At 44.5% G+C, this 26137-nt stretch overlaps 1 protein-coding gene across 7 annotated transcripts in view; it reads left to right on the top strand.

Moving 5' to 3' along the window:
- VPS13B (vacuolar protein sorting 13 homolog B) overlaps positions 1–26137 on the top strand; it is a 988099-nt gene that overhangs the window by 133348 nt on the left and 828614 nt on the right. For all 7 annotated transcript variants that reach the window (XM_044295329.1, XM_044295331.1, XM_044295327.1 and 4 more), the window contains 5 exons: positions 3645–3904; positions 11547–11642; positions 14477–14599; positions 19832–19969; positions 24983–25070. In XM_044295329.1, the coding sequence (XP_044151264.1) occupies positions 3645–3904; positions 11547–11642; positions 14477–14599; positions 19832–19969; positions 24983–25070 (705 nt within the window). The remainder of the gene's footprint in view (positions 1–3644; positions 3905–11546; positions 11643–14476; positions 14600–19831; positions 19970–24982; positions 25071–26137) is intronic.

Raw genomic sequence — 26137 nt, 5'->3', positions numbered from 1 at the left:
AAGCCAAGGATTGAGAATCCATCGCCGGGAAGCAGGTGAGTAAGCTTCTCATTACTGGTCCGCCCAAGTCGTGGTGGTGGTGGATCGAGTTTTGGAAAAAAAAAAAATCCCCTTTATTCTTTCACTCCTTTAACCCTTAATGACATTAAATATGTCTACAGTCCCTGACAAAAGTCTTGTCGCTTCTCTATTTTGTAGAAACTCCTGCTATTAACCTGACTTTTAATTAATCAATTGGTGTTAGAAATAGCTCATATGAAAAGCTAAAGCCTCCCAAATGATGTTTAATGCACTGAAATAAATCAGTTTCACTGAAAAAAGATTTATCATTTAATCAAGACAGAAAGGTCAAATTTTGCCAAGATAAAAGTTTTCTCGCCTAATACAGAAATTGAACACGTTTACTGCAAATCCAAAAATGTGTCAGCAAATTAAGTAGTGGTGCTGTGAGATCCAAATTTAATATCTTGTATGACTTCCATGAGCTTGAAGGACAGCATCCATGCGGTTTGTCAAGGATTCATACAATTTATTGATGAAGTCATCAGGAATAGCAAAGAAAACAGTCTTGCATGCCTCCCAGAGTTCATCAATATTCTTTGGTTTCGTCTTCCATGCTTCCTCTTTCATCCTACACCACATATGCTCAATGATGTTCATGTCTGGTGACTGGGCTGGTCACTCCTGGAGCATCTTGATCTTCTTCGCCTTAAGGAACTTTGATGAGGAGATGGAAGTATGCGATGGAGCACCATCCTGCTGCAGAATTTGGCCTTTTTTATGGTTGGGAATATAAGAGGTAGCTAACATTTCTTGGTATTTTAGACTATTGATGTTGCCTTCCACCCTGCAGATCCCTCGTGCACCACCATACTGGATATAACCCCAGACCATGATTTTGCCTCCACCAAACTTCACTGTTTTCTGGGTAAATCTCGGCTCCATGTGGGTTCCAGTAGGTCTCCTGCAATATTTGCAGCGACTGTGGTGTAATTCAACAGAAGACTCATCTGAAAAATCCACCTTCTTCCACTTTTCCAGCGTCCATCCTTTTAGCAGGCTGTGGCCCTTGGCAAATGCCACACAGTTTTTCAATTGTCTTTTGTGTAGTGCTGGCTTATGGGCACTGATTCGACCATGGAGGCCATTTCGAGACAGAATCCGACCAACTGTTCTGGTTGACACAGGGACCTCAGGTGACCAGGTCTTGTGGAGCTCTGCTGCAGTGGAAAATGGGCTGGCCTTGGATTTTCGAGCCAACAAATGGTCCTCTCGAGCAGTTGTCTTGCGGGGTCGGCCTGACTTGGCCTGGTCCAAAACGTCTCCAGTCTCTTCAGATCTTTTTTTTTTTCATCCTCTGAACTTGACGCTGAGACACATTGAAGGTGTCTGCCACATCAGCAGTGGATCTGGTCTTCAGCCTCTTGATAATCAACACTTTAGTCTCTGGGTGAATCTTAGGCATGTTTGCAGAGGTCTAGTTGCAGTTGATGTGAAGGTCTAGTGTACTGGGGTTCCTTTTATACACACCTGAGACCTAATTGATCCATTATTAGTCACAGGTGAAGCTCATATGACAAGGCGACAACACTTATGTCTTGGCAAAAATTGACTCAATGGGCTTTACCAAGCTGTTAATATTAGAATACTTTTTGTCAGTTTCGTTTTGCACTGAAACATTATTACAAAAGCTGTTGGGATTAAAATGACCCATTTCTTGTAACAAAATCTTGTTTATAAATATATTTTAGCGGCACATCAGGTCAATTTGTACACAAGCGACAAGACTATTGTCAAGGACTGTATATGAGAAGAGAAGGACCGGCACTCACAAATTGGATGCAATTCTTGTGTATTTATTGCCACATCAGAAGAATTGACGCGTTTCGACTCACAATCGAGTCTTTTTCAAACAAGTGAAAATACAGAGATAGCGGAGATTTAAATAACCCGCCAGATCTGACGTCGCCAAGCGTGACGTCAGGTTGTCAGGGCAACCGCATAAACCAGGGATGCTCAACCTGCGGCCCTCCAGCTGTTGTAAAACTCCCACTATGCCCTTATGTAGGCTGATAACTGTAGGATGTCCGGGAATTATGGGAGTTGTAGTTGGAGGGCCGTAGGTTGAGCATGCCTGGCAGAAACAAACATAATCACTGAATCATCGGGATAATGGTAGGTGGGGGATAACATGAAAAGCATATTCGGGCAGTAGTATTGCGGAAATGATAATCACAATATAGTGCAGTGAGGAAGAACAAATACTGCTTAATAAATAGTACATGTCAAACCGTGCAAAACATGAAGGAATGATGCCAGTTGGGGTTATAATCGTAAACTTTGTCATGTTTTCTATGGAAAAAATGAGAAATTGAATTTTATTGTGTTAAAGGAAACTTTGTTATAAGAAACAACTAATCTCATAATCACGGGTCAAGCCTTTTGGCTCCAGAGTTTGTAATCTGTGCATCCAGAAGGCTTCCCGTTTTTTCAACATCTTGATTCTGTCGCCGCCCCTTCGTGGTGGTAATACCTGCTAAATAATCTGAAAACGAAGTTGGGATACATTGTGACGACATTTGTCAAAGTGGAATGGTACTGGAAGTAGCAGATTCTTTTTCCTGATCGGGACGCCGGCCCTGGACACGTGCACCGCACAGCTAACGAACGGAGTGCCGACTGTGTTACAGTGAGACATTAAATATGTCTAGTGACAAAATGATGTCAACTTTGAGTATTAACGGGGAGAAACGAGGTTAGAATCCCGATAACAAATGATTTTCATTACATATTTTATGTATTTTCTTTAGTGTATCAAGTGTATGTTTATTATATCATGTTAACTTATACAGGATGCAGTAGAGATACAAATCAGTTCCCAAAGTGTACAGTAGATCAACACAAGATCTCATTCACCTTACAAGCTCATGCACTGACATCTATGTGAGTATGCCACTGTTTTTTCCTGTCTGATTTGTACAGAATCTGACAGAAACAGCCTTCAAGGCACACGGGAGCTCTAATACCTCTCTGTAAACAGCAGAGTTATGGGACCGCTGTGCGCCTCAAGCCATAAGACTGCAAATTTGTTCAGATTTTAAATTCTTGGATTACGAAAAAGAAACTTCATCTCTGTGAGTTTAGAGGAGTGTTTTTTTGTGTGTGTTTTTGCTCCCACGCAATCTTTGGCCAAACAGTGGGGTCAATAAGGAAGGTAGAGCGGGGAGGGATAAACGTAACGTCTTCAGAATGGTACAAGTTTATTTGCCTCAATATTAAGTCACAAAATATGTTTGCTTTTGTTTGTTATTTATATATAATTTTTTCAGCACCTATGAATTATATTTTGTTCCTCCCTTTCTCATTTGTTAAAGGGCATCTGTCAGCAGATCTGTACCTATGACACCGGCTGACCTGTTACATGTGCGCTTGGCAGCTGAAGGCATCTGTGTTGGTCCCATGATCATATGAACATGGGACCAACACAGATGCCTTCAGCTGCCCAAGCGCACATGTAACAGGTCAGCCAGTGTCATAGGTACAAATACAGGTGCCCTATAATGTACTAGTTATATAATTCAGATGGTAATGGTGTCACGACTGACTGTTAGCTACAGTAATTTGTAATTCTCTGTACTTCGTAGGATCTGAAGAGGAGCTTGCAGGTGTGCAGTATCCAACACAGGACATGTACCCTCTGCAAGATGACGACCAGCAGGGATGGGTGTCATGGGCTTGGTCTTTTGTTCCAGCCATTGTAAGTTCCGGTAATGACATTGAAGGAGAAGAAGGCTACATAGGATCCGAAGATGGAAGTGTAACACAGGGTCATCATTCTCAGCGCTCCAAAGATCCAATCATCTCTATGGGTTTCTACTGCACCAAGGCCACAGTTACTTTCAAGGTCTGTTAGTTATATTACAGTTTATTGATTTTTAGTGTTAGTGGGTGACTGTGCCCAGAAGTTATCAGAAACAAATGGTTTGTTCCCAATAATTGCCAGCAAAGTCAGCCCATATAAAGGGGCCTGAAACGCCTCATTCACACGTCCGCGTTTAGTCAATGATTTCCATCTGTGATTGTGAGCCAAAACCAGGATTGGAGCCTCCACAGACATAAGGTATAAGGGAAAGATCTGCTCCTGCTCTGTGTTTAGGGCCGAACCTGGTTTGGGCTTACAGTCACTGATGGAAATCACTGACCAAAACACTGGCGTGTGAATAAGTCATAAGGCCCCTTGCAGACAAGCGTTCCTCCCGCAGCAAGTCCGCAACGCAGCTCCCGGCCTGACCTCCCAGCGCTGTCGGGGGTCACATAGCATTATAATGCTGCCAGTGTTATCCAATACATTCCAGACCTCTAAGGGTTACATAGCATCATAAATCATTATAATGCTCTGTGAATCCCGTCAGTGCCGGGAGGTCAGGCCTGATATTGCGATGCGGACCCGCTGGAGAGGAACGCTCATCTGCAAGGGGCCTAAGGGTTGTTCAGGAAATAGAAAAGAGGATCCCCTTCTTTCCAGAAACAGTGCCACCCTTGTCTATGGGTATTACAGCTCATTCCCATTCAAGAGATTGGGGCTGAGCACCCAAACAGCCCCTGGACTGAAGTTCTTGACATTACCTTTAGCCGTTGCAGATATTGCAGTATGGTCATAAAAACATAAACCTATAGAGCTAGTGTTTTTTCATCTGTGACTGGAGTTTTCTATAATTAATTTCTTGTCTGATGTGTCCAGATTATTCCCATATATCATGTTAAAGGGATTCTTCGGGATTTACTTATTAGGGTGGGTTCACGTCACTTTTTTGTCATAAGTTTAACGTATACAAAAAAAGGTATATGTTAACAGATGTACGTGTTTTTTTTTGTAGGACTCTGCAGGGTGGAAAAACCTAATATGCCTTAGACTTTACCCGCCATTCATCAGCGCAGGGCGCACTATGTACAGCACAAGCAGTGCACTGAATGTAGGCAGGCTATTATAGCCAAATGATAAAGTACATAGAAGATGTACTATATTGGACTGTAGTATTCAGGGTAAATTGCCGTGTTGGCACTTTGCGATAAATAAGTGGGTTTTTGGGTGAAGTTTGACACTCGATCTCTAAAAGGTTCACCATTACTGGCCTAGGCGCTGCACAGCCCCGTTCGAGTGAATGGGGCTGAGCTGCAATACCAAGCACAGCCCCTATGCAATGGCCGGAGCTGTTCTTGGTGAGCTGCGAGAAGGTCATGTGAGCGCTGCAGCATCCTCGAACAGCTGATTGGTGGTGTGCCAATAGCCGGACACCCACGATCTCATATTGAAGAGCTATGTGGATAGGTCATTAGTATGTAAATCCCAGAGAAACCCCTTTAAGATTAAAATACACTGAATATCAGCAAGGAATAGATAAGGCTACTTTCACACTTGCGTTTTTGCTGGATCCGGCAGGGCTCAGCAAAGACGCTTCCGTTACTGATAATACAACCGTCTGCATCCGTTATGAACGGTACCGGTTATCATTCCCAAGACGGATCCGTCTTGAACTCCACTGAAAGTCAATAGGGGACAGATCTGTTTTCTATTGTGTCAGAGAAAATGGATCCGTCCCCATTGACTTGCATTGTGGGTTATGACGGGGTCTCATGATGGAAACAAAACCGCAGCATGCTCTTTGCTATGAGAACGCAACCAAATGGAACGGAATGCATTTCGGAGCACTCCGTTCTGTTCAGTTACATTTTGTCTCCATTCACAATGAATGGGGACAAAGCAGAAGCGTTTTTTTTCCGGTATTTGGACCCTATGACGCATCTCAATACCAGAAAATAGAAACGCTAGTGTGAAAGTAGCCGCCTAACAAGACTACACAGACGACGTACAACAATGGCCATCGCAACTGCAGGTTCCCATTTTTATTACAACTTTCCTAAGCAATAATTCTGCTCCTCCTTAACACCTTCTCCCCTCAAATGACCTGCAACAAATTAACAAACATCTAGCGGAGAAAAATAAAAACCTTACATCTGCAATGTGATGCTCAGTATGAGATTCACATGTTACACCGAGACAGAAAACATTAGCATTCATTGTTCTAGTTTCTTGCGAGGAATGTATGGAATTAATTTGTGGTTCATATTTGGTATTAAAAAAAAAAAAGGGTCAGGTTTCTGCATTTACATTCTGAGTGGTTGATACCATTCCAAGGAAATGGGAGAAAAACATGCCAAATTAAACGTAACATTTTCCTAATACTGTTTAAAATTGTTCTTGTAAATGTTTGAGTTCTTCTAATCAATTAATTGCTTTTCCTCCTCAATAATTGCTGACAGCTGATGGAGAGGAAGGAGAGAAATTGGGCTATATTTAAGACTTAAGTTTTTTTTTTTTTCTCTTTCTCAAAGCTGTCTTGTTTCACCTCACACTCATTTGTGTGTCTTGTCACTGAATGACATTCGTCAAGTCGTAAAATCGCAGTTACCACATCCTAAATGTATTCCTATGGAAGAAAAAAAGCCTCCATGATGTTTTTTCCAGCAATGGAGGCAACTTTTCTTTCTTCGGGAAACCTTTAAGCTGCTGTTCATATTTAAAGACCACACAATATAAATGATGTACACATTGATAAGGTTAAATAATCACATGAGGCCCTTTTACACAGGAAAATCATTAGGTCAATTATTGGGAATGATAGCGTGTAGAAATGCTTGTTCCCAATAATTGTCCTGCGTGAGGGCGATGTCACAATTATTATTATTTTTTTATGCAATTTTTTAAGCCAGGATTAAATTGCCCTTAAAGAGAGCCTTTCACTTGTATAAACTATGTGAACTGAGTATGCTGCCATATAGAGCGGCGCCCCGGGATCTCACTGCACTTACTATTATCCCCGGGCGCCGCTCCATTCTCCCGTTATAGGCTCCGGTACCTTTGCTTCTTAAGTTATAGTAGGCGGGTCTTCCCTTGTCCTGTGGGCGTCTCCTTCTAGGCTGCAGCGCTGGCCAATCGCAGCTCACAGCCTGGGAGGTTTTTTTCTCCCAGGCTGTGAGCTGTGCGCTACGATTGGCCAGCGCTGCAGCCTAGGAGAAGGAGACGCCCACAGGACAAGGGAAGACCCGCCTACTATAACTTAAGAAGCAAAGCTACCGGAGCCTATAACAGGAGAACGGAGCGGCGCCCGGGGATAATAGTAAGTGCAGTGAGATCCCCGGGCGCCGCTCTATATGGCAGCATACTCAGTTCACATCGTTTATACAAGTGAAAGATCCTCTTTAAAGGCTATGTACACCTTTTGGAGGCAATTTTTGTTTGATTTCATTTTACTCATTTTTGGCTAAAAATTACCGTATTTATCGGCGTATAACACGCACAGGCGTATAACACGCACCTTCATTTTAAGAGGGAAATTTCAGGAAAAAAATTTAAATTTCAAATAAAGAACTTTGAAGCAAAATAAGGGTAGCTCAGAACTTTTTTTTATTAATATTATTACCACTTATAAGGTAAATAATGTAAAAGGATGACACTTATGGGGCTCTGTGGATGACACTTATGTCATCCACAGATCCCCATAAGTGTCATCTACAGATCCCCCATCAGATGGATCAGTGTGGAGAGAGGAGGCGGGGACACTCATGGCGGGGCCCGGTGCAGTGACTCTACTCTAATACGCCGGGCCCCGCAACTGTTAAACATTCAATCTGATCTCTATATCTAATTGTAGACGCGCTGTACGGTACTTACTGTAGTACCGGAGGTATAACATTAAGACGGCGCAGACCGGCATCTCCCTCCTGATGCGCCGCCTGCCCCAGCTCCCTCCTGATGCGCCGCCTGCCCCAGCTCCCTCCTCATGCGCCGCCTGCCCCAGCTCCCTCCTCATGCGCCGCCTGCCCCAGCTCCCTCCTCATGCGCCGCCTGCCCCAGCTCCCTCCTCATGCGCCGCCTGCCCCAGCTCCCTCCTCATGCGCCGCCTGCCCCAGCTCCCTCCTCATGCGCCGCCTGCCCCAGCTCCCTCCTCATGCGCCGCCTGCCCCAGCTCCCTCCTCATGCGCCGCCTGCCCCAGCTCCCTCCTCATGCGCCGCCTGCCTGCTTATCTCACTTTATGAATGAACAGGCAGGCGGCGCATGACAGAGGGAGCTGGGGCAGGCGCCGCATGACAGAGGGAGCTGGGACAGGCGGCGCATGACAGAGGGAGCTGGGACAGGCGGCGCATGACAGAGGGAGCTGGGACAGGCGGCGCATGAGGAGGGAGCTGCGGCAGGCGCTGCGCCGTCTTAATGTTATACCTCTGGTATGTAAAAACATGGCTTCTTAAGATTATATCGGCGTATAACACGCATACATCATTTGCCCCCTATTTTCAGGGGGAAAAAGTGCGTGTTATACGCCGATAAATACGGTATATTTTTTAATTGGCCTTTATTAAAAATATTGAGCTGTTCTGTCACAAAGGGTTAAGTTTTTTTTAATTTTTTTTAAATAAACCTTATCTGTAAATTACTAAGAGATCATAAACACTTATTTAAGCCACATTCTTATTGGTAAGCTAAGGATTGAGCTATAATGGGTGTTTATAATGTCAGAGAGTAGAGATGAGGAGTCTGTGAGCTCCCCAGATGACATAAAATCCACTGGCAGCTAGTAGAGCATCTCAGCTCTGTACAGAAAAAAGGATTTAGTATTTTTAATAAAGACCAATTGAAAAAATGATTTTTAACACAATAATAAAAAATCTGCCCCCAAAGGTGTACATAGGCTTTAATACCTTCTCTTCTGTTATGATCCACATCTGATTTTGGCTTCAAAAAGCCTGACCGTGTGGCAGCACCCTAAAGCTGCCAGCAATCACGTAATGAACAACTCATTGGGTGATCATGTCTTTCAGCCAGCACCCATTCATCTTTTCTGGTCAGCGGATGGGATCTGATGCCCAGAAACAATGACTCTCTATAAGGATGACCAATTGCTGTAGTGACGACTCGTCCCCATATAGAGAAGACGATCAGGCAATTATTGGGAACTAGGTAATTGGATTCCAGCTCACCCGCCTTTTCTTGCAAGGTGCACTGATATAAAGGATGAAGCCTTGTTATAATAGGTTGAAAGGAAGGAAATCTGGCACTTAAAATTGATGAAGTCATAGGTTCCTTTATTTGGTCATGCGATGTATCAGGTACAGAGGTACAGAACGATTAATGGCCATGTAGTGCATAGAAATCTATCTAGCTATCCTTGGATAAGGCCTTATTCAGGCTTCAGTGAATCATGGATGTGTGCTGTCTGTGTACTCCATGGACAGCATACACACCCATTGATTTTAATGCGTGTATTCACACATCCGTGATTTACCACGGTCTGGAGCATGCCCTATGTTTGGCCATATTTACAGAGCTTTCACGCCCATTATAGTCTATGGCCTTGATTTATCATACCTTTACTCCAGAATTCTGACGTCAAAAAGTCACAAAAACAGGGCTTTTTTGCACTCGCTTCTGCAAAATATTGCGACTTTTTGCATTTTTACACCACGCACTCCAGTTTTGCAATGTGGGTGGAAAAGTAGGTGTGGTGAGCTATGTTAATGAGCTTCAGGCCAGATTTATCATCGCTACTATTTAAAAAAGTTGCAATCTCACTCCAGGAGGTGGGTGGAATAGAAAAACTGGAGTAGCTTCTCTAGACAAATTTATGAAGTAACATGAGACATTTGATAAATGTGGCATAAAGTACTCCAACGAAGACTCAAGCAAAACTAACTTCAAAATTTCCCCCCATAATAATTTCCCCCCATAATAATTTCCCCCCTATGTGTCCAGGAAAAAATACAGACCGAACATGAATGACCTCTGTGTTTCATCTAGGAGATGCTCTTGAAATTAAAGGGGTTTTTCCGAGACTTTAATACTGATGACCTATCCCAGGATAAGGCCTCTTGCACACGAACCTGTGCTGCCCGTGTACGGGCACCAACCGTGAGCCAGCCGCATGCGGATTGCGACCCCATTCACTTTAATGGGGTCCGCTATTTGTCCGTTCCGCAAAAAGATAGGACAAGTTGCGGAACGGAAGCATGGAACTAAACACCACAGAAGCACTCCGTAGTGATTCCATTCCGTTCCGTTCTGCACCCCATCTCCGGATTTGCGGACCCATTGAAGTGAATGAGTCCGCATCCGTGATGCGGAATGCACACAGCGGGTGTCCCGTGTATTGTGGACCTGCCGTATGTGGGACACAATACAGCCGTATGTGGGACACAATAAGCACAGAGAAGGCTGCGGTGCTCACAGTAGCGCTGGCACCTTCTCAAACAGCTGATCGGCGTGGTCCCGGGTGTAAGCCCCTTACCAATAAGATACTAATGACCTATCCAGAGGATAGGTCATGAGTATAAAAGTCTTGGAAATGCCTTTTAATTTTCAGCCTAGCAATGTCCATGCAATACAGCCAGACACATGGACCAAATACGGATCCTTCACTGACATCCTTACGGATAAACCACTGACCATCTTGTCACTAATGTCATCATGGACATGTGGATGAGGCCTAAATGTGTGTTCCCTCCTCCGAGCCCTCCTCTTTGAACCACAGTGGATAGCTGGTAACAAGAAGTGACTGTCACTGCGGTCGGTTAGAGCTCTCAATGGATTATTACAAGAGATTTCAATGCCAGGTGTAATACTACATTCTCCCAGTAGTGGCCACTGCAGAGATGATGACCAGCCAACCCTGGAACAATCAAGTTGACTTGTGCCGATCAGCTGATAACCGATTTATGGCCATTTTTACCTCTAGTGTATGAGACCCATGAATTAGAAAGGCTGATGTTCTGAATGCTTATGTCAGCTTCATTAATAGCTGGATAGCCGATGAAAAAAAATTATGTAAGATTGAAGAAATTTTACATGTATACTCTACTATATGAGCCGGGGAACCAACAAAACATAAGCCAAAAGATTATCCCCAAAATACAGCCCTCCTATCAACAGTCCTGACCAGTTATAGATATGAACACATGGCGTGTAGTACGGGGGAGTCTCTCAAGTCTTTTCCATTGCTCTTCAAGCATATTTATGCCGTTAATGTCATGACAGATCTAGACGTAAATATCTCCAAGAATTGCTGAATGACTAATGGTGTCGCCTCTTATCTCTTACTTAATCTCCGCTCGACATCATTTTCGTGACTGCAGCAAACCTTGAGGGGCTGTGCACCACACAAGTGTTGTTTTATGATATCCGACCATTTTTCATCCAACGTATGAATTCAGCGTTGAGAGAAAAGGTGAAAGTAAATGAAAGGCAGTGGCTTGAGTGGATGGGCTCCTGCCCCGCTTTACATTACACTTGGCATATTTAACGTCAGCCGCCTATGCAGTGGTGTGGTTAATGTCTTGCAGCTGTTTCATTGCACCTGTTTCCTGTCCAATAATACACTTCAGCCAATAGTGAACTTTAATTTGTCTTCATCAATGCAGTCTAGTAATGACAGATTGCCACTCTTTAATGCCGGCGTGGGCCAGGAATGAAGGTGTGTGTCATATTGTTTTCCAGCTTACTGAAATGCAAGCCGAGAGCAGCTATTACAGCCCCCAGAAGGTGAAATCCAGAGAAGTTATACGCTGGGAGCAAGAAGGCACCACGATTGAGGTCATTCTTTTTACAACCTATCTATATGCACGGTTACTGCTTTTCTATATATACAGTGTATGTATATTTTTTTGTTTTTAAATGACAGAAAACATTTAAATAGTATAGATTTCGGGGCACATTTATTAAGACCGATGTTTTAGACGCCGGTCTTAATAAAGGCCCATAGTTGGCAGAGGATCCGCCGAAATTTTGAATAGGCGCCAGCCTCTCCATAACTTCGGCACATCCTCCGCCAGTACTAAATGTAAGGCTACATGTACACGACAGTGCAGTTTATTGCAGTCCGCAAACTGCAGATCCGCAAAAAACGGAAGCCATCCGTGTTGCCTTCCGCAATTTGCAGAACGGAACGTGGGCGCCGGCATTATAAATGCCTATTCTTGTCCGCAAAGCGTGGACAAGAATAGGACATGTTATATTATTTCTTTAGCGGGGCCGCGGAACAAAGTGAATGGGTACGCATCCGAGCCACCAAAACGGCGGCCTGGATGCGAACCCAAACAACGGCTGTGTGCATGAGGCCTAAGACTGCTTCCTAGCTGGCTTACATTTAGCCCATTTTCTATGCCTAAAACAGGTGTAGAAAATGGTGTACCCCTGGCCCGTCCCTTTCCCTGCCCACGCCATGCCCACCATTTTAGACCTGGCGTGAGCGGGGAGAAGTCGCAGATAGCAGCGAAACTTTTGCCTCCATCTGTGCCTGAAATACGCCCGATTTAGGAGTATTTCAGTTTAGTAAATGACCCCCTTCGTCTTTGTGTAATATGTAGATTTTTTTTATATTTAAAAGGGTTTTCTGACAGCTCCAGTGGCTTTGCTTGGTATCACAGCTCAGTCCCATTCACGTGAACGGCACTCAGCTGTACCTTGGCCATGTGACTAATGAACATGACATCATTAGCGTAGGGTCAGCTACGAGAAGGCTGTACACTCACAGGATTGCTGGTGTCTTCTCAAACAGGTGATCGGCGGGTGTCTCGGATGTTGGGCCCCCATCGATTAGATACTGATAACTAGGCTTGAGCGAATCGGGTTTGGCTTGCTGTATCCGAACCCAATTCATTTGAGAACAACATCGGCTCTGTCCTACTGTAAAAAGTATGGCCTCTGAAGAGATTTTTCTGAAGTTTTGTCAAATATCGAGAGACTTACTTCGTCTCGCCTCTATCACGTGCCACTTCGTTTATTTGCATACATTACTGTATCAATATACTAAACCAAACTCTGCTTTGTGCCTCATTAACCATAGGCGAGTTCAGCTTCCTGTTTTGATACAGCAATTTATGCGAATAAACAAAGTGACACGTGATAGAGGCGAGACGAGTAAGTCTTGCGATATTTGCTGAAACTTCGGAAAGACCTCCGTGGAGGCCATAGATTTGATAGTAGGACAGAGCTGATATTTTTAATGTCGTTTTAAAAAGAATCCGGTTCGGTAGCTCAACCCTACTGATCCTCATGATAGTTCATTAGTATAAAAAAGTTGGAAAACTCCTTTAACCAACATTAATTTAGTTTTTCTTACAAATATATAATAAACAAAATAAACCATGTATTAGATAATACAAACTGGCTTTGCAGAGATGGGGCAGAACAATTAAAGGGGCTGTCTCACTTCAGCAAATGGCATTTATCATGTAGAGAAAGTTAATACAAGGCACTTACTAATGTATTGTGATTGTCCATATTTGCCTCCTTTGCTGGCTTGATTCCATGGTTACGACCACCCTGCAATCCATCAGCAGTGGTCGTGCTTGCACACTATAGGAAAAAGAGCCACTGTCCCAGCCACCAGAGAAGCCAGCACTTTTTCCTATAGTGTAAAAGCACAGCCACCGCTGATGGACTGCAGGGTGGCCGTAACCCCTAGATGAGAGCAGTGTATAATGTGATTGAAAAATGAAAGAAGCCAGCACAGGAGGCAATATGGACAATCACAATACGCTAGTAAGTGCCTTGTATTAACATTCTCTACATGATAAATGCCATTTGCTGAAGTGAGTCAACCCCTTTAAGCAAGATAAAATCCAATTAAAATATATTTTTTATTGCAGTCGGTCGGTTGAGCTGTGTGAACAGTTTGTTTGATATTGTATAGATATTTTATATCGTTGTGAAAATTATAAAAAAAATAAAAAATATTTAAATGACAGAATAGAAATGTGATTCAAATGCTGAGTAGCCATGAAATGTCCAGAAAGGACAAGAAGTGGTGGGAAAGGAATAGAAAATTAGGCAGTGTTAGAAAGAGGGATATGTGAGATGGTCACTGGCCCGTGTGACTTCAAGGTTGCCACATTCTCGTTAAGCAAGGATTATGCTTCCTACTCCTAAACTATTATAGTGTGTGTGTATATATATACACATACTGTATAGAATTTTTTAAATCTTTTTTTAATTTTTGTATTATTCATATATATCTAAATATCATAAATAATCGTAATATTATATTTGTAATAAATGCTCATAGTACGTTGCTGAGGACATGAGCTTAACAAATCACCTGTTGATAGCTGAGAAGCACATGAGTTTAGTTATTTGACATGGTGAAGGTATCAGTGTCACCGGCCACGGACACAGTCAACTGCAGAAATCTGTATGCATTTATCATTTCACACATGGTAACTACAGATTGTTGACTTGCTGGTAAGAATGAGGCGGAAAGAAGGCTACTTTAAAACTGAGAATGATAGTAAGTAGTTATAGGATAGGAATCTGAATTTACCCTAGAAAATGGAATATTAGAAGTGTATGTCATGTTTTTGCATTATTTCCTGTTGCAAACTGGCTTCGTAAGATTGTGTGTATTCAATATCATTATTTTCACGCAGGTTCTTATGAAGGGAGAGCCTTTCTTTGATTGCCAAGTTGGCTTTGTAGGGAGTCAAGCTCTGTGTCTGAAAGGAATTATGGGAGTCAAAGACTTTGAGGAGAATACAAACAGGGCCGATTCTGTGAGTATTAAATGTTTAATTATCTCTTGTTACTCTGGTGTTCTAATAAATAAGATTTTGATTACAACAATAGCAGTGTCCTTTATCATTTAGATAATGTTCTCTTTATCGTTTGGAGATGGTCTGGGTTCATCAGTCACAGAACATGTTTAAAGAGTGACCACTAAATGCAGTGCAATCTACAGGCAGCATGTTATAGAGCAGAGGAAATGAGCAGATTTATATGTAGTTTTGTGGGAAAAGATTCAGTAAAACTTGTAATTTATACATTTCTACCTCTGCTCTTTCTGACTTCAGCTGCATACAGGGGAGGTGTTATCAGTAATAGCATTTTCTGTGTAAGTGTGTATACAGACATAGCTGTCAGTCACTGATAGCTGCACACGAGGGAGGTGTTATCAGTGGTTGATGGTATTCTCTGTGTAAGGCCTCATGCACACGACCGTTGTGTGCATCTGTGGCCGTTGTGCCGTTTTCTGTTTTTTTTTTCGCTGACCCATTAACTTTCAATGGGTCCGTGGAAAAATTGGAAAATGCACCGTTTGGCAGCCGCATCCGTGATCCGTTTTTCCTGGCCGTGAAAAAAATAGGACCTGTCCTATTTTTTTCACGGCCAACGGTTCACGCACCCATTCAAGTCAATGGGTCCGTGAAAAAACACGGATGCACACAAGATTGTCATCCGTGTCCGTGATCCGTGTCCGTTTTTTCCTATCATTTCAATGGCAAACTTGACTTAGATTATTTTTTCATTTTTCATGTCCGTGGATCCTCCAAAAATCAAGGAAGACCCACGGACAAAAAACCGTCACGGATCACGGACTTATGGACCACGTTTTAGCGGACCTTAAAAAAAAAAAACGGTCGTGTGCATGAGGCCTAAGTGTGTATAAAAAGATATGTCCGTCACTGATATCTGTACATGGGGGAGGTGTTATCAGTGATTGATAGCATTCTCTGTGTAAGTGTATATACATAGATAGCTGTTAGTCACTGATATCTGTACACGGGGAGGTGTTATCAGTGATTGATAGTATTCTCTGTGTAAGTGTGTATACAGAGATAGTTGTCAGTCACTGATACAGTTGTATATGTGGGTGGTGTGATATGTGTTTGATATTATTGCCTTTATAAATGACTCTACATGGATAGCTGTCAGTCACTGATAACACCTCCCCCATTAAAGGGGTATTCCCATCTTGCTACTTAATCCTCAATTGCTGCCAGCTATGCTGTTCGCTTCTTGGTTTCCTGCAGCTATGGCTGGGCGGGTTTAGGCAGTTTAAGTGAAGGCCGGCCACGCCTCCTTATGGCATCACACTGAGAACTCAGTCCTTGCGTGCTAGTTCATGTGAAGAGTATGACTCATCAGTCTGGCAGCCTGCAGTGTCTGTGAGGCCCCTCCCCCTGCTGCAGAATCATCAGAGAGCCATGTGAAGTGAGCTCAGTGTACAGTAACACCTGGCTGTTCTGCACAGCTTTACACACAAAATCTCTGTCTGATCTTTTACAAACCCATTCTGTGCATGAAAAACGATAATTCCATATTATACATTAGCTCAAAAGCTTGACCAACCCCCACCCACCAGCACTGATGCAGTTTTGTTTCCATTACAGCTGGACTCCAGTTGTGTATAAACCTTACACTATGTATCTTTATAGATGCATATACATCTCAGCTACATGTGTCTTCTCCAGTCCCCTAACATCACTTTGGCTGAATGGCTTCCTATACAGCCCTGCTACATCCTTATTCTACTCCCCCACTAGCACTGTGTCTGAAAAGCTTCATATACAGCTCTGCTACATCTGTCTGTTTATCTCTTTAACCAGCAGTGTGTCAGAAGAGCCGCATATTCAACTCTGCTACATCTGTTCCTCTCTTCCACCAGCATTGATGCAGACCGCCACATATACAGCTCTGCTACATCTGTCTGTTTATCTCTTCAACCAGCACTGTGTCAGAACAGCAGCGTATTCAGCTCTACTACATCAGTTTCTCTCTTCTACCAGAATTGATGCTGACCCGCCACATATGCAGCTCTGCTTCATCTGTTTCTCTCTTCCACCAGCATTGATGCTGACCCGCCACAAATACAGCTCTGCTACATCTGTCTATTCTCTTCCCCACTATGGCTGAACAGCAGCATATTCAGCTCTGCTACATCCACCCGTCCCCCCATTAGCCCCCCATATGCCTCCAACAGCCCCCCGTATGCCTCCAACAACCCTCCATTTGGCTCCATCAGCCCCCCAAGTGCCTCCATCGGCCCCCCCAAGTGCCTCCATCGGCCCCCCCAAGTGCCTCCATCGGCCCCCCCAAGTGCCTCCATCGGCCCCCCCAAGTGCCTCCATCGGCCCCCCCAAGTGCCTCCATCGGCCCCCCCAAGTGCCTCCATCGGCCCCCCCAAGTGCCTCCATCGGCCCCCCCAAGTGCCTCCATCGGCCCCCCCAAGTGCCTCCATCGGCCCCCCCAAGTGCCTCCATCGGCCCCCCCAAGTGCCTCCATCGGCCCCCCCAAGTGCCTCCATCGGCCCCCCCAAGTGCCTCCATCGGCCCCCCCAAGTGCCTCCATCGGCCCCCCCAAGTGCCTCCATCGGCCCCCCAAGTGCCTCCATCGCCCCCCAAGTGCCTCCATCGCCCCCCCCCCCCCAAGTGCCTCCATCGCCCCCCCCCCCCAAGTGCCTCCATCGCCCCCCCCCCCAAGTGCCTCCATCGCCCCCCCCCCAAGTGCCTCCATCGCCCCCCCCCAAGTGCCTCCATCGCCCCCCCCCAAGTGCCTCCATCGGCCCCCCCCAAGTGCCTCCATGGGCCCCCCCCAAATGCCTCCATGGGCCCCCCCCAAATGCCTCCATGGGCCCCCCCCAAATGCCTCCATGAGCTTCCCCTAAGTGCCTCCATCAGCCCCCAATCGTTGGTGGAATTGGTAGTGCATGTAAAAATAATTCTCACCCCTTATGAAGTAGTCTCCCGTTCCTCCGATGGCTCTCCGACGCTGTCCGGACTCGTCTCTTGCGTGCACGAACTGTTCGGGCGGCCACGCATGCGCAGAACTATATTATTTTTTGCTGCGTTGGAGCGGCACATGCGCGGCTCTCTTGCAGACGTGGCTCAAAAGAATATGGATCCGCGCATGCGCTGCCAGCCGGCGACATGCACGCTCACAGTGTGAGTGAGAGGCCGGCCACAGCATCGCAAGGGAAACCACTGCGCAAGCGCGGCCTATGGATGCGGCCAGGGAGCAGTGGCTGTATCCATGGGCGGCGAAGATCAACAATGGATTTGGAGAATTCTATTTGAAAGAGAACAGTAGGATTTTTTTAATGATATATATTTAGAAAAAAGTTCACTGGGGGATAAATAATTTAATCAAATATGATTAAGAAGATGGGAATATCCCTTTAACAATAAAATCAGAGAAAACAGAGATATAAATGTATTAATTACAAATTTTGCAGATTTTTTTTTTTCTCACTAAAATGTATATCGATCTATTCAGCTTCTCCTGCTGTATAACATGATGTCTGCAGATTGCACAGGTTTCTTAAAATTTTGGTTGATAGTTATTGTGTAATTATAACATTTATTTGGAGCTTAAAAGGGATTGTGATGGACATTGAATGTTCTAGTCTTTGAATTAAAGGGTTTCTGAGAAATAACGTTATGTAGCTGACTGACACTAGCGATGTGCTAATGTCAGCAGTACATAACAGTATGCTTTATATCTCCCTGCCTGCTACCTTTCCCTCAAAATAAAGACTTTTATAATTTGCTAATGAGCTGCTAGGTGCTAGTGGGGCGTTGCCGCAGCACCTAGAGGCTCTGTCTTATCACCCTTTGGCACGTCCAGGTCCAGTTAATTGACGTCCGAGTTCTTCAGTGTCCCATAAATCCAGCGCCTGCACCATCCCATTTAGTATTCGGCGCAGGCGCAGTGAGTGAAGGACGGGCTCCTGCTGCTAGCTTCCTCACTGCGCCTGCAGTGAAGGAAGGAAGCCGGCAGCAGGAGCGCGTCCTTCATTCACTGCGCCTGCGCCGAATACTAAACGACGGCGCAGGCGCGGGATGATGAGGACTCTAAAGGCCTCTGCAGCCTTACTGGTGACGTTCATGCGGCCAGGGGACACATGACTGCTGGGAACAGTCCTAACCTGCAGTGGCACACATGACCCCTCCGTCTGGAGGTTTACAGGACGGGGACTGGAGGACCACTGAAGGTAGTGGCGGGAAGCAGGTGAGTTTGATTTTTTTTTTTCAACACATACAAGATGCTGCTGCCCACAGTTAATATTGCCCCAAAGGTGGTCAACCCCTTAAATGCCTCTTCCAGATATGATCAGAAATGTGTAGACATGCAGAAGGTCCATTCTCGCCTCCTTCATTTTTCACCAAAGACAGGATTAGATCCCATGATGGAGTGAAAATTATTTTAGTAAAATGGGCCAAAAAAGCCTAAATAGAAATACACAATTGGGGTTTATAGGGTAAATACATCCCAACTCACCATATGTGCAAGATAAAGAGATTGCATACACAGAGGTAGCTGTCAATCACTGGTAGGACTTCCTTCTTCACTTCAAAGCCAGGAATGAGGAAGAATCAAGAATGAGAGAAAGAGAAGGCTAGGGTCTACACAGTGACTTGTCACATGACTTAAAAGGGTTTTCTGAGATTTTTTTTTATGATGACCTATTATCTGGATAGGTCTTCAGTATATGTTTGATTGAGGTCCATCCCCCAGGACCCCCACCGATCAGCTACTTGAGAAGGCAGCGGCACTCTCAGTAGCACCGTGGCCTTCTCTCTGCTCACCAAGCACAATGCAGTTAATTTGATAGCAACCGTGCTTGGTGTCGCATTCACTTCAATGGAGCTGAGCTGCACCTAGCCAACGTGAACGCTCAACGCTTCGAGAAGGCTGTGGCGCTACTATGACTGCTGGTGCCTTATTAAACAGCTGGTCCCCAGGGGTCCCGGGTGTCGGACCTCCACCGGTCAGATCCTGATGAGCTATTAAGAGGATAGGCCATCAGTAAAAATACCTCGGAAAACCCAATGATTGTTGAGTTTCCACATGGTGGTTGGCAAAAAATCCAAGGCTACTGGATTTCTGCATATTCACATTCACTATCATTTGGTGCGATTGGCAGCATGACGTTTGCTGACTTAATATTGCACGGCTACAAACCTTATGTATATGATATTTAACTTCTTTTCTCCCTCTGTCCTCAGGAGGCCCGTTTCTTTATGTGTGGAGAGAGTTTAAGTAATAAAGGAAATGCTTTTCTTACAAATTCACTGTTTGACTACAGAAGTCCGGAAAATAATGGAATACGAGCAGAATTTATTTTGGACTCTTGTTCTCATAAGGTCAGTAAGAAAATTAGAGGATATTATACACTAGATCACAAAGCTGTGGCTCCGCAGCAGTCACTGTGATGATGTCCTATATTGGTAAGGCATGTTCACAACTGCATTGGAGGCTCTAGTCAGGGCCTCAGTCACAGATTTTCTTGTACACACTCCGAAGCAGCCCCAGGATCATAGTGGACATGACAGAGGGGTACTGACCTGTATGGTTGTGAATAAAGCACTTGGGCTGAGATATAAAATTCCTGAAAAGCAGTTAGCAATAGTGCTAAACAGCTGATAACATGCAAACTAGACATTTCTCTCTGATAAGACATTACAGTGTTTCTTGTGGTCACTTGTACTATTGAGTTGTACAAAGTTGTCTGAAAAGTTAGTGACTATTTAAGTCTTCGAAAACCTCTTTATAAAGGCAAGCTGTCACCTCTCCTGACATGTCTCCTGTTTTAGTAAATGTATTCCACGTTGACAGTTCTGGAGCATTTATTCTTATGACTCTATATAGTGTGATTGGTGTAATATTCCTACTAGAAATGTACAACATGACTGTGGGGGGTGTCCCTGCACAATCTGACATTGTCCAGTCAGTGCTGCCAGTGACAGGCTAGGCAGGGACAGACCCCTTTGATTATGGGAATGGTAGCAGCCAGTTGTTCATTTACAAATTATTTTCTGTTAGGAATAATATAAGAACAGCACAACACCCAGTTATATGAAAAGACGCTCCATAATAGTTAATTGCATGAGGAATGCCAGTACTGTAGTTACTAGGACAGACATGTCAGGAAAGGGGAAGGGTCCTCTTTAAACTTTATATACCAAAAACCCTTTAATGAGCCAAAAAGACCCTGGTAATGAAATGTTTAGGTCATTTTTTGATCATATTTTCCCATGTTTCTCGTTCTGGCCCTGCAGAGAAAATCAGCTGTGAATTGAATGCAAAACCTGTCTGTCTTACCCTGCTTTCACACCTGAGCGTTTCTCAAACGCACGTAAAACGCGCGTTTTTATGCGCGTTTTTTTGTAATAGTAAACGCGCGTTTGACGCGCGTTTGTGTGATTGACTGCAGTGTCCTATGGCCACAAACGCGCGTCAAAACGCCCCAAAGAAGCTCAAGTACTTGATTATGCGTCGGGCATTTTACAGCGCGATCGTACGCGCTGTAAAACGCCCAGGTGAGAACCATTCCCATAGGGATGCATTGGTTTTCATGTGTTGAGCGTTTTACAGCGCGTTTGAACGCGCTGTAAAACGCTCAGGTGTGAACTTAGGGTAAGGGAGTACTTACACGTTGCGGATTGGGTTGCAGAATTTTCCGCGACTGAAGATCAGTTCCTTTTATTTGAAAGGGGCAGCAAGCTCGTGAATTTCTGCAAGTCTCGATTCAGGTGAATGGAACAGATTTTCAGTCGCAGAATGAAGGCACCCTTACTCTGGAGTTTGTGACAGATGTGCCTTGGCTTTCACCCTTTGTACTACTAAATTTGTGGCAAATCTGCTACAACCTAGGCATGCTGAAGTTCTGAAAATCTGCAGCAGACAGACAGGCTACATGTAAATCCCCATTCATACACGTACAGTATATTGTATGGTAATTTGTTGTGGATGTTCGGTATGTAATCTGCTATGGAAGAACATGATGTTATTCTTTTTTTGCAAATTATATTTTTTCTTATTTTTGGATATTTGCTTGAAAATTTCACATCCCCAGCCACTAACATCAGGAAAAAAAATAAGTTTCTGTAACCACTAAGCAAACATTTCCTTTAGGCTTTAGGGTTGTCACGTTACTCAGAGTGCAAGTAGGGGCATCCTACCTGGCAGGGACTGTAGATAATTTCATTGAAAATTGCTTTATCCATGGTCTGTTTGATGTTTCTAATCCTAACTATCCTGCCATATTGTGTCTGAATGACTCCATGGAAAAGAAACTCCTTGTTTTCAGCATGGTAATTTCCCACTAATGCCAGCCAGCACTGGCCAAATTGAACATGACAGGGTTCTGACGGTCCCAGACACAAGTGGAATGTGGTGGGAACCCACTCAGTTGAAGTATGTGGTGAACCAAAATTATTCTGTTCTGTTTTAGTGCTTTTTGTTTCTCCATTTTCATCAAATCATGTCTCAAAGTAGTCGAGTATCTAAACTGAGATAAATATTTTCAAATGTAACGCAACATATTGTAAATATAAAAAAATCCTTAAAATCCATAAAACAGATACACTACAATCAGTGTCAGACGGGTTCCTTGGGCCCACCAGAGGAAATATTTGTCAGGGCCAAACCTGATATCGTCAATAAAGTCTAATAGGTTTTGATTCAAAGATAAAGACCCTAATGATTGGTTCCAAAGGCAGCCCCAAATGGGATTTTTTTTTCTCCTGGACCTTTGGGGCCCACTATGGTGGAATAGTGGGCGTAATAGCCTGGGCACATCTAGGGATCCTCTGATGGGCCAGTCCGACGCTGACAACAACAATCATTTGGTCCACAGATATTCCCCTGACTCCCCCCCTGTACTGTACGTGCCCTCAGTGGGGAAGACAGGAATAGGTCGCTACCAGATGCCTGGCAGTAGGCTGCGAAGAAGAAAATCTACTGTCAGATGAGAGTTGTGACGCCTCCATGTGCATTACTCAGCTGGCCCTGCGGAAATCGACAGCTGTGACTGACCGTTATCTGATATTTATGGGCACCTTTAGGGCCCTTTCACACCTGCGTTATAGTCTTCCGGCATAGAGTTCCGTCGTCGGGGCTCTATGCCGGAAGAATACTGATCAGGATTATTCTAATGCATTCTGAATGGACAGTCCGTCCTTCAGGATGCATCAGGATGTCTTCCGTTCCGGAACGGAACGTTTTTTGGCCGGCCAAAAATCCGTAACACTTGCCGCAAGGCCGGATCCGGAATGAATGCCCATTGAAAGGCATTGATCCGGATCCGGCCTTAAGCTAAACGTCGTTTCGGCGCATTGCCGGATGCGACGTTTAGCTTTTTCTCAATGGTTACCATGGCTGCCGGGACGCTAAAGTCCTGGCAGCCATGGTAAACTGTAGTGGGGAGCGGGGAGCAGCATACTTACCATCCGTGCGGCTCCCGGGGCGCTCCAGAGTGACGTCAGGGCGCCCCAGGCGCATGGATGACGTGATCGCATGGATCACATGATCCATGCGCATGGGGCGCTCTGACGTCATTCTGGAGCGCCCCGGGAGCCGCACGGACTGTAAGTATACCGCTCCCCCGCTCCCCACTACTACTATGGCAACCAGGACTTTAATAGCGTCCTGGGTGCCATAGTAACACTGAAAGCATTTTGAAGACGGATCCGTCTTCAAATGCTTTCAGTACACTTGCGTTTTTCCGGATCCGGCGTGTAATTCCGGCAAGTGGAGTACACGCCGGATCCGGACAACGCAAGTGTGAAAGAGGCCTAAGATTTTCATCTTTTTTTTTTAAAAGCAAGAATAGCGCAAAGAAACTTCCAACGGCACTCGGTAGTGCTCCCGTGGGGTTCCGATCCGTGCCTCCGTTCCACATCTCCGTGATTGCAGACCCATTCAAGTGAATGGGTCCGCGATGCGAAATGCACACGGCCGGTGCCCATGTATTGCAGACCTGCTGTATGCGGGTCGCAATACGGCCCCTGGGGGCACACGGTCGTGTGCATGTAGCCTAAATATAAGAATTGTTTTTCACTGACCTTCTTTAAGTTCAGGAAATATCACAGCATGTTCTGTCTTCATCCGTTTTTCATGCAGGACTGGTCCATTCAAGTCAGTGGGTTAGTGAACAAAAACATTAGTGCATTGCATGACATCCGGATTCAGTCCATTTTTCACTGATGGTTGCTAGACGATGCTAGAAGTTTTTCTTCACATACATGAAAAGCTGATGCAAACCTGATAGAAAAAAGTAAAACACTGAACACAATTGCGGACAAACCGACTCAACTAATGCAAAACCATCAGTTTTTGGCTGAACAGACCCTGAAACATTCCATATCGCTCGTGTGAAAGAGACATAAGGGTACGGCCACATATTCAGAATTCTTGTTCCATTTTTGGAAGCCAGAACCATGAGTGAATTCAAAAAAGAGGAAAAGCTGTATCTGTCCTTAAGGGGGTTGTCTCACTTCAGCAAATGGCATTTATTATGTAGAGAAAGTTATCACAAGGCACTTACTAATGTATTGTGATTGTCCATATTGCTTCCTTTGCTTGCTTGATTCATTTTTGCATCACATTATACGCTGCTCGTTTCAAGGGGTTATGACCACCCTGCAATCCAGCAGCAGTGGCCGGTCCCAGTCACAAGAGAGGCCGGCGCTTTCTCCTATAGTGTGCAAGCACGACCACTGCTGCTGGTTTGCAGGGTCGTCGTAACCCCTTGACACGAGCAGTGTATGTGATGCAAAAATGAATCCAGTCAGCAAAGGAAGAAATATGGACAATCATGATGCATTAGTAACTCCCTTGTATTAACTCTGTCTACATGATAAATGCCATTTGCTGAAGTGAGACAACACCTTCTATGCTTTCTCTTTTTATAATCCAAAACTGCATCAAGAAACCTGAATATGTGGCCATACCCTTAGAGGAAAAGGCACTTCAATATTTGCCGTAAATATGAATACTAATATATCTGCCTAAGTGTTGGAAAAAAAAAGAATAAAAATCCATATAAAATCTATACCATGGTAAGGATGCGAAGCAGACCTTGGTGCCCAGTTAGAGCTGTTTATTAACTAGACCTCATTATCCTGTTGGGTAAAGATGTCCTGCAGATGTATGGCTATTGGTTTTGCTCAGGAAGGGCCCATAGAGGCTTCATTACCTATCTTGACAAGGTAAGTTCTTAGGATAACATCTGTTCTTTTGTACAGATAAGCTTTGCTGTGTGTTGACACTCGAACCCAAACACACACTTGTCTCTGATACTTTGTCTGTCCTGTTGTAATCCGGGGACTCTCTCGTGCTGAACTAGAGCCATGTTTGCTTTGCTTTGTTGATAGGAGACATACACAGAGATAGTGGGAATGCAGAGGTTCGGGGCACTCTACATGGATTACCTGTACACAATGGAGTGTACTAGCGGCAAAGGTACAAGTTCCTTTCTCTTCTGTTTGTCTTCTCTTGAATAACAGAAACGAACACTTCCTTCATTGCCACCTGGTCCTTGACAGTCTGTCCTCAATTTTACCTTGGATATTTACCTTTGTAGAGTAAGGTCTTCAGTGCCCCTGACACACCCAGTCTGTCTATGTCCATCACTTCGATCAGATAATATTAGCTGGAGAGGCTACAAACTTGTCTATGATGTCAGCTAAGGCTAGTTACACACTAAGGCTACTTTCACACTAGCGTTTAAGTTTTCCGGTATTGAGTTCCGTCATAGGGGCTCAATACCGGAAAAAAAACACTTCAGTTTTATCCCCATTCATTGTCAATAGGGACAAAACTGAACAGAATGGAATGCTCCAAAATGCATTCCGTTGCGTTCCCATAACGGAGAGCAAACCGCAACATGTTGTATTTTGCTTTCCATCCTGAGATGCAGAGCAAGACCGATCCGGCATTACCCCCAATGCAAGTCAATGGGGACTCATCCGTTTTCTCTGCCACAATAGAAAACGGATTTGTCCCCCATTGACTTTTAATGGAGTTAATGACGGATCCGTTCATAACAGATGCAGATTGTTGTATTATCAGTAACGGAAGCGGTTTTGCTGATCCCTGCCGGATCCTGCAAAAACACTAGTGTGAAAATAGCCTAACAGCCTGCCAGATCTCCGTACATTTCAGCATTGCCGATTGTTTATAATGCTTCGTCCAGCCCCATTGACTATAATGGAGACCGGCAGATATCCGGCCACATCCCGTCAAATATTCAGAGAGTCAAACTGCTGCGTGCACTGAATTTGGATGAAGGCGATTGATGAAAACATTAAAGCTGTATTTACACAGTCCGATGTTTAGTTTGATTATCATGAATGATTGTTCCTGCAAACGCTCATTCCCAATAATCGGCCCTTCTAAAGTTGCCGCAGAGCACCTGATGAACAAGTGAAACTATCTGAAGTACTGACACCTCAATCATTGCTCCCAGGCAGCTGATCATGCAGTCTAAACAGCACTCTGCTGCCCAGAAGCAATGATTTTGTACGGGG

The sequence above is a fragment of the Bufo gargarizans genome, chromosome 5, assembly GCF_014858855.1.
Source record: "Bufo gargarizans isolate SCDJY-AF-19 chromosome 5, ASM1485885v1, whole genome shotgun sequence".
Taxonomy (NCBI): Eukaryota; Metazoa; Chordata; class Amphibia; order Anura; family Bufonidae; genus Bufo; species Bufo gargarizans.
Note: the sequence above shows the minus strand (reverse complement) of the source record. Positions and strands in the feature narration are given on the sequence as shown.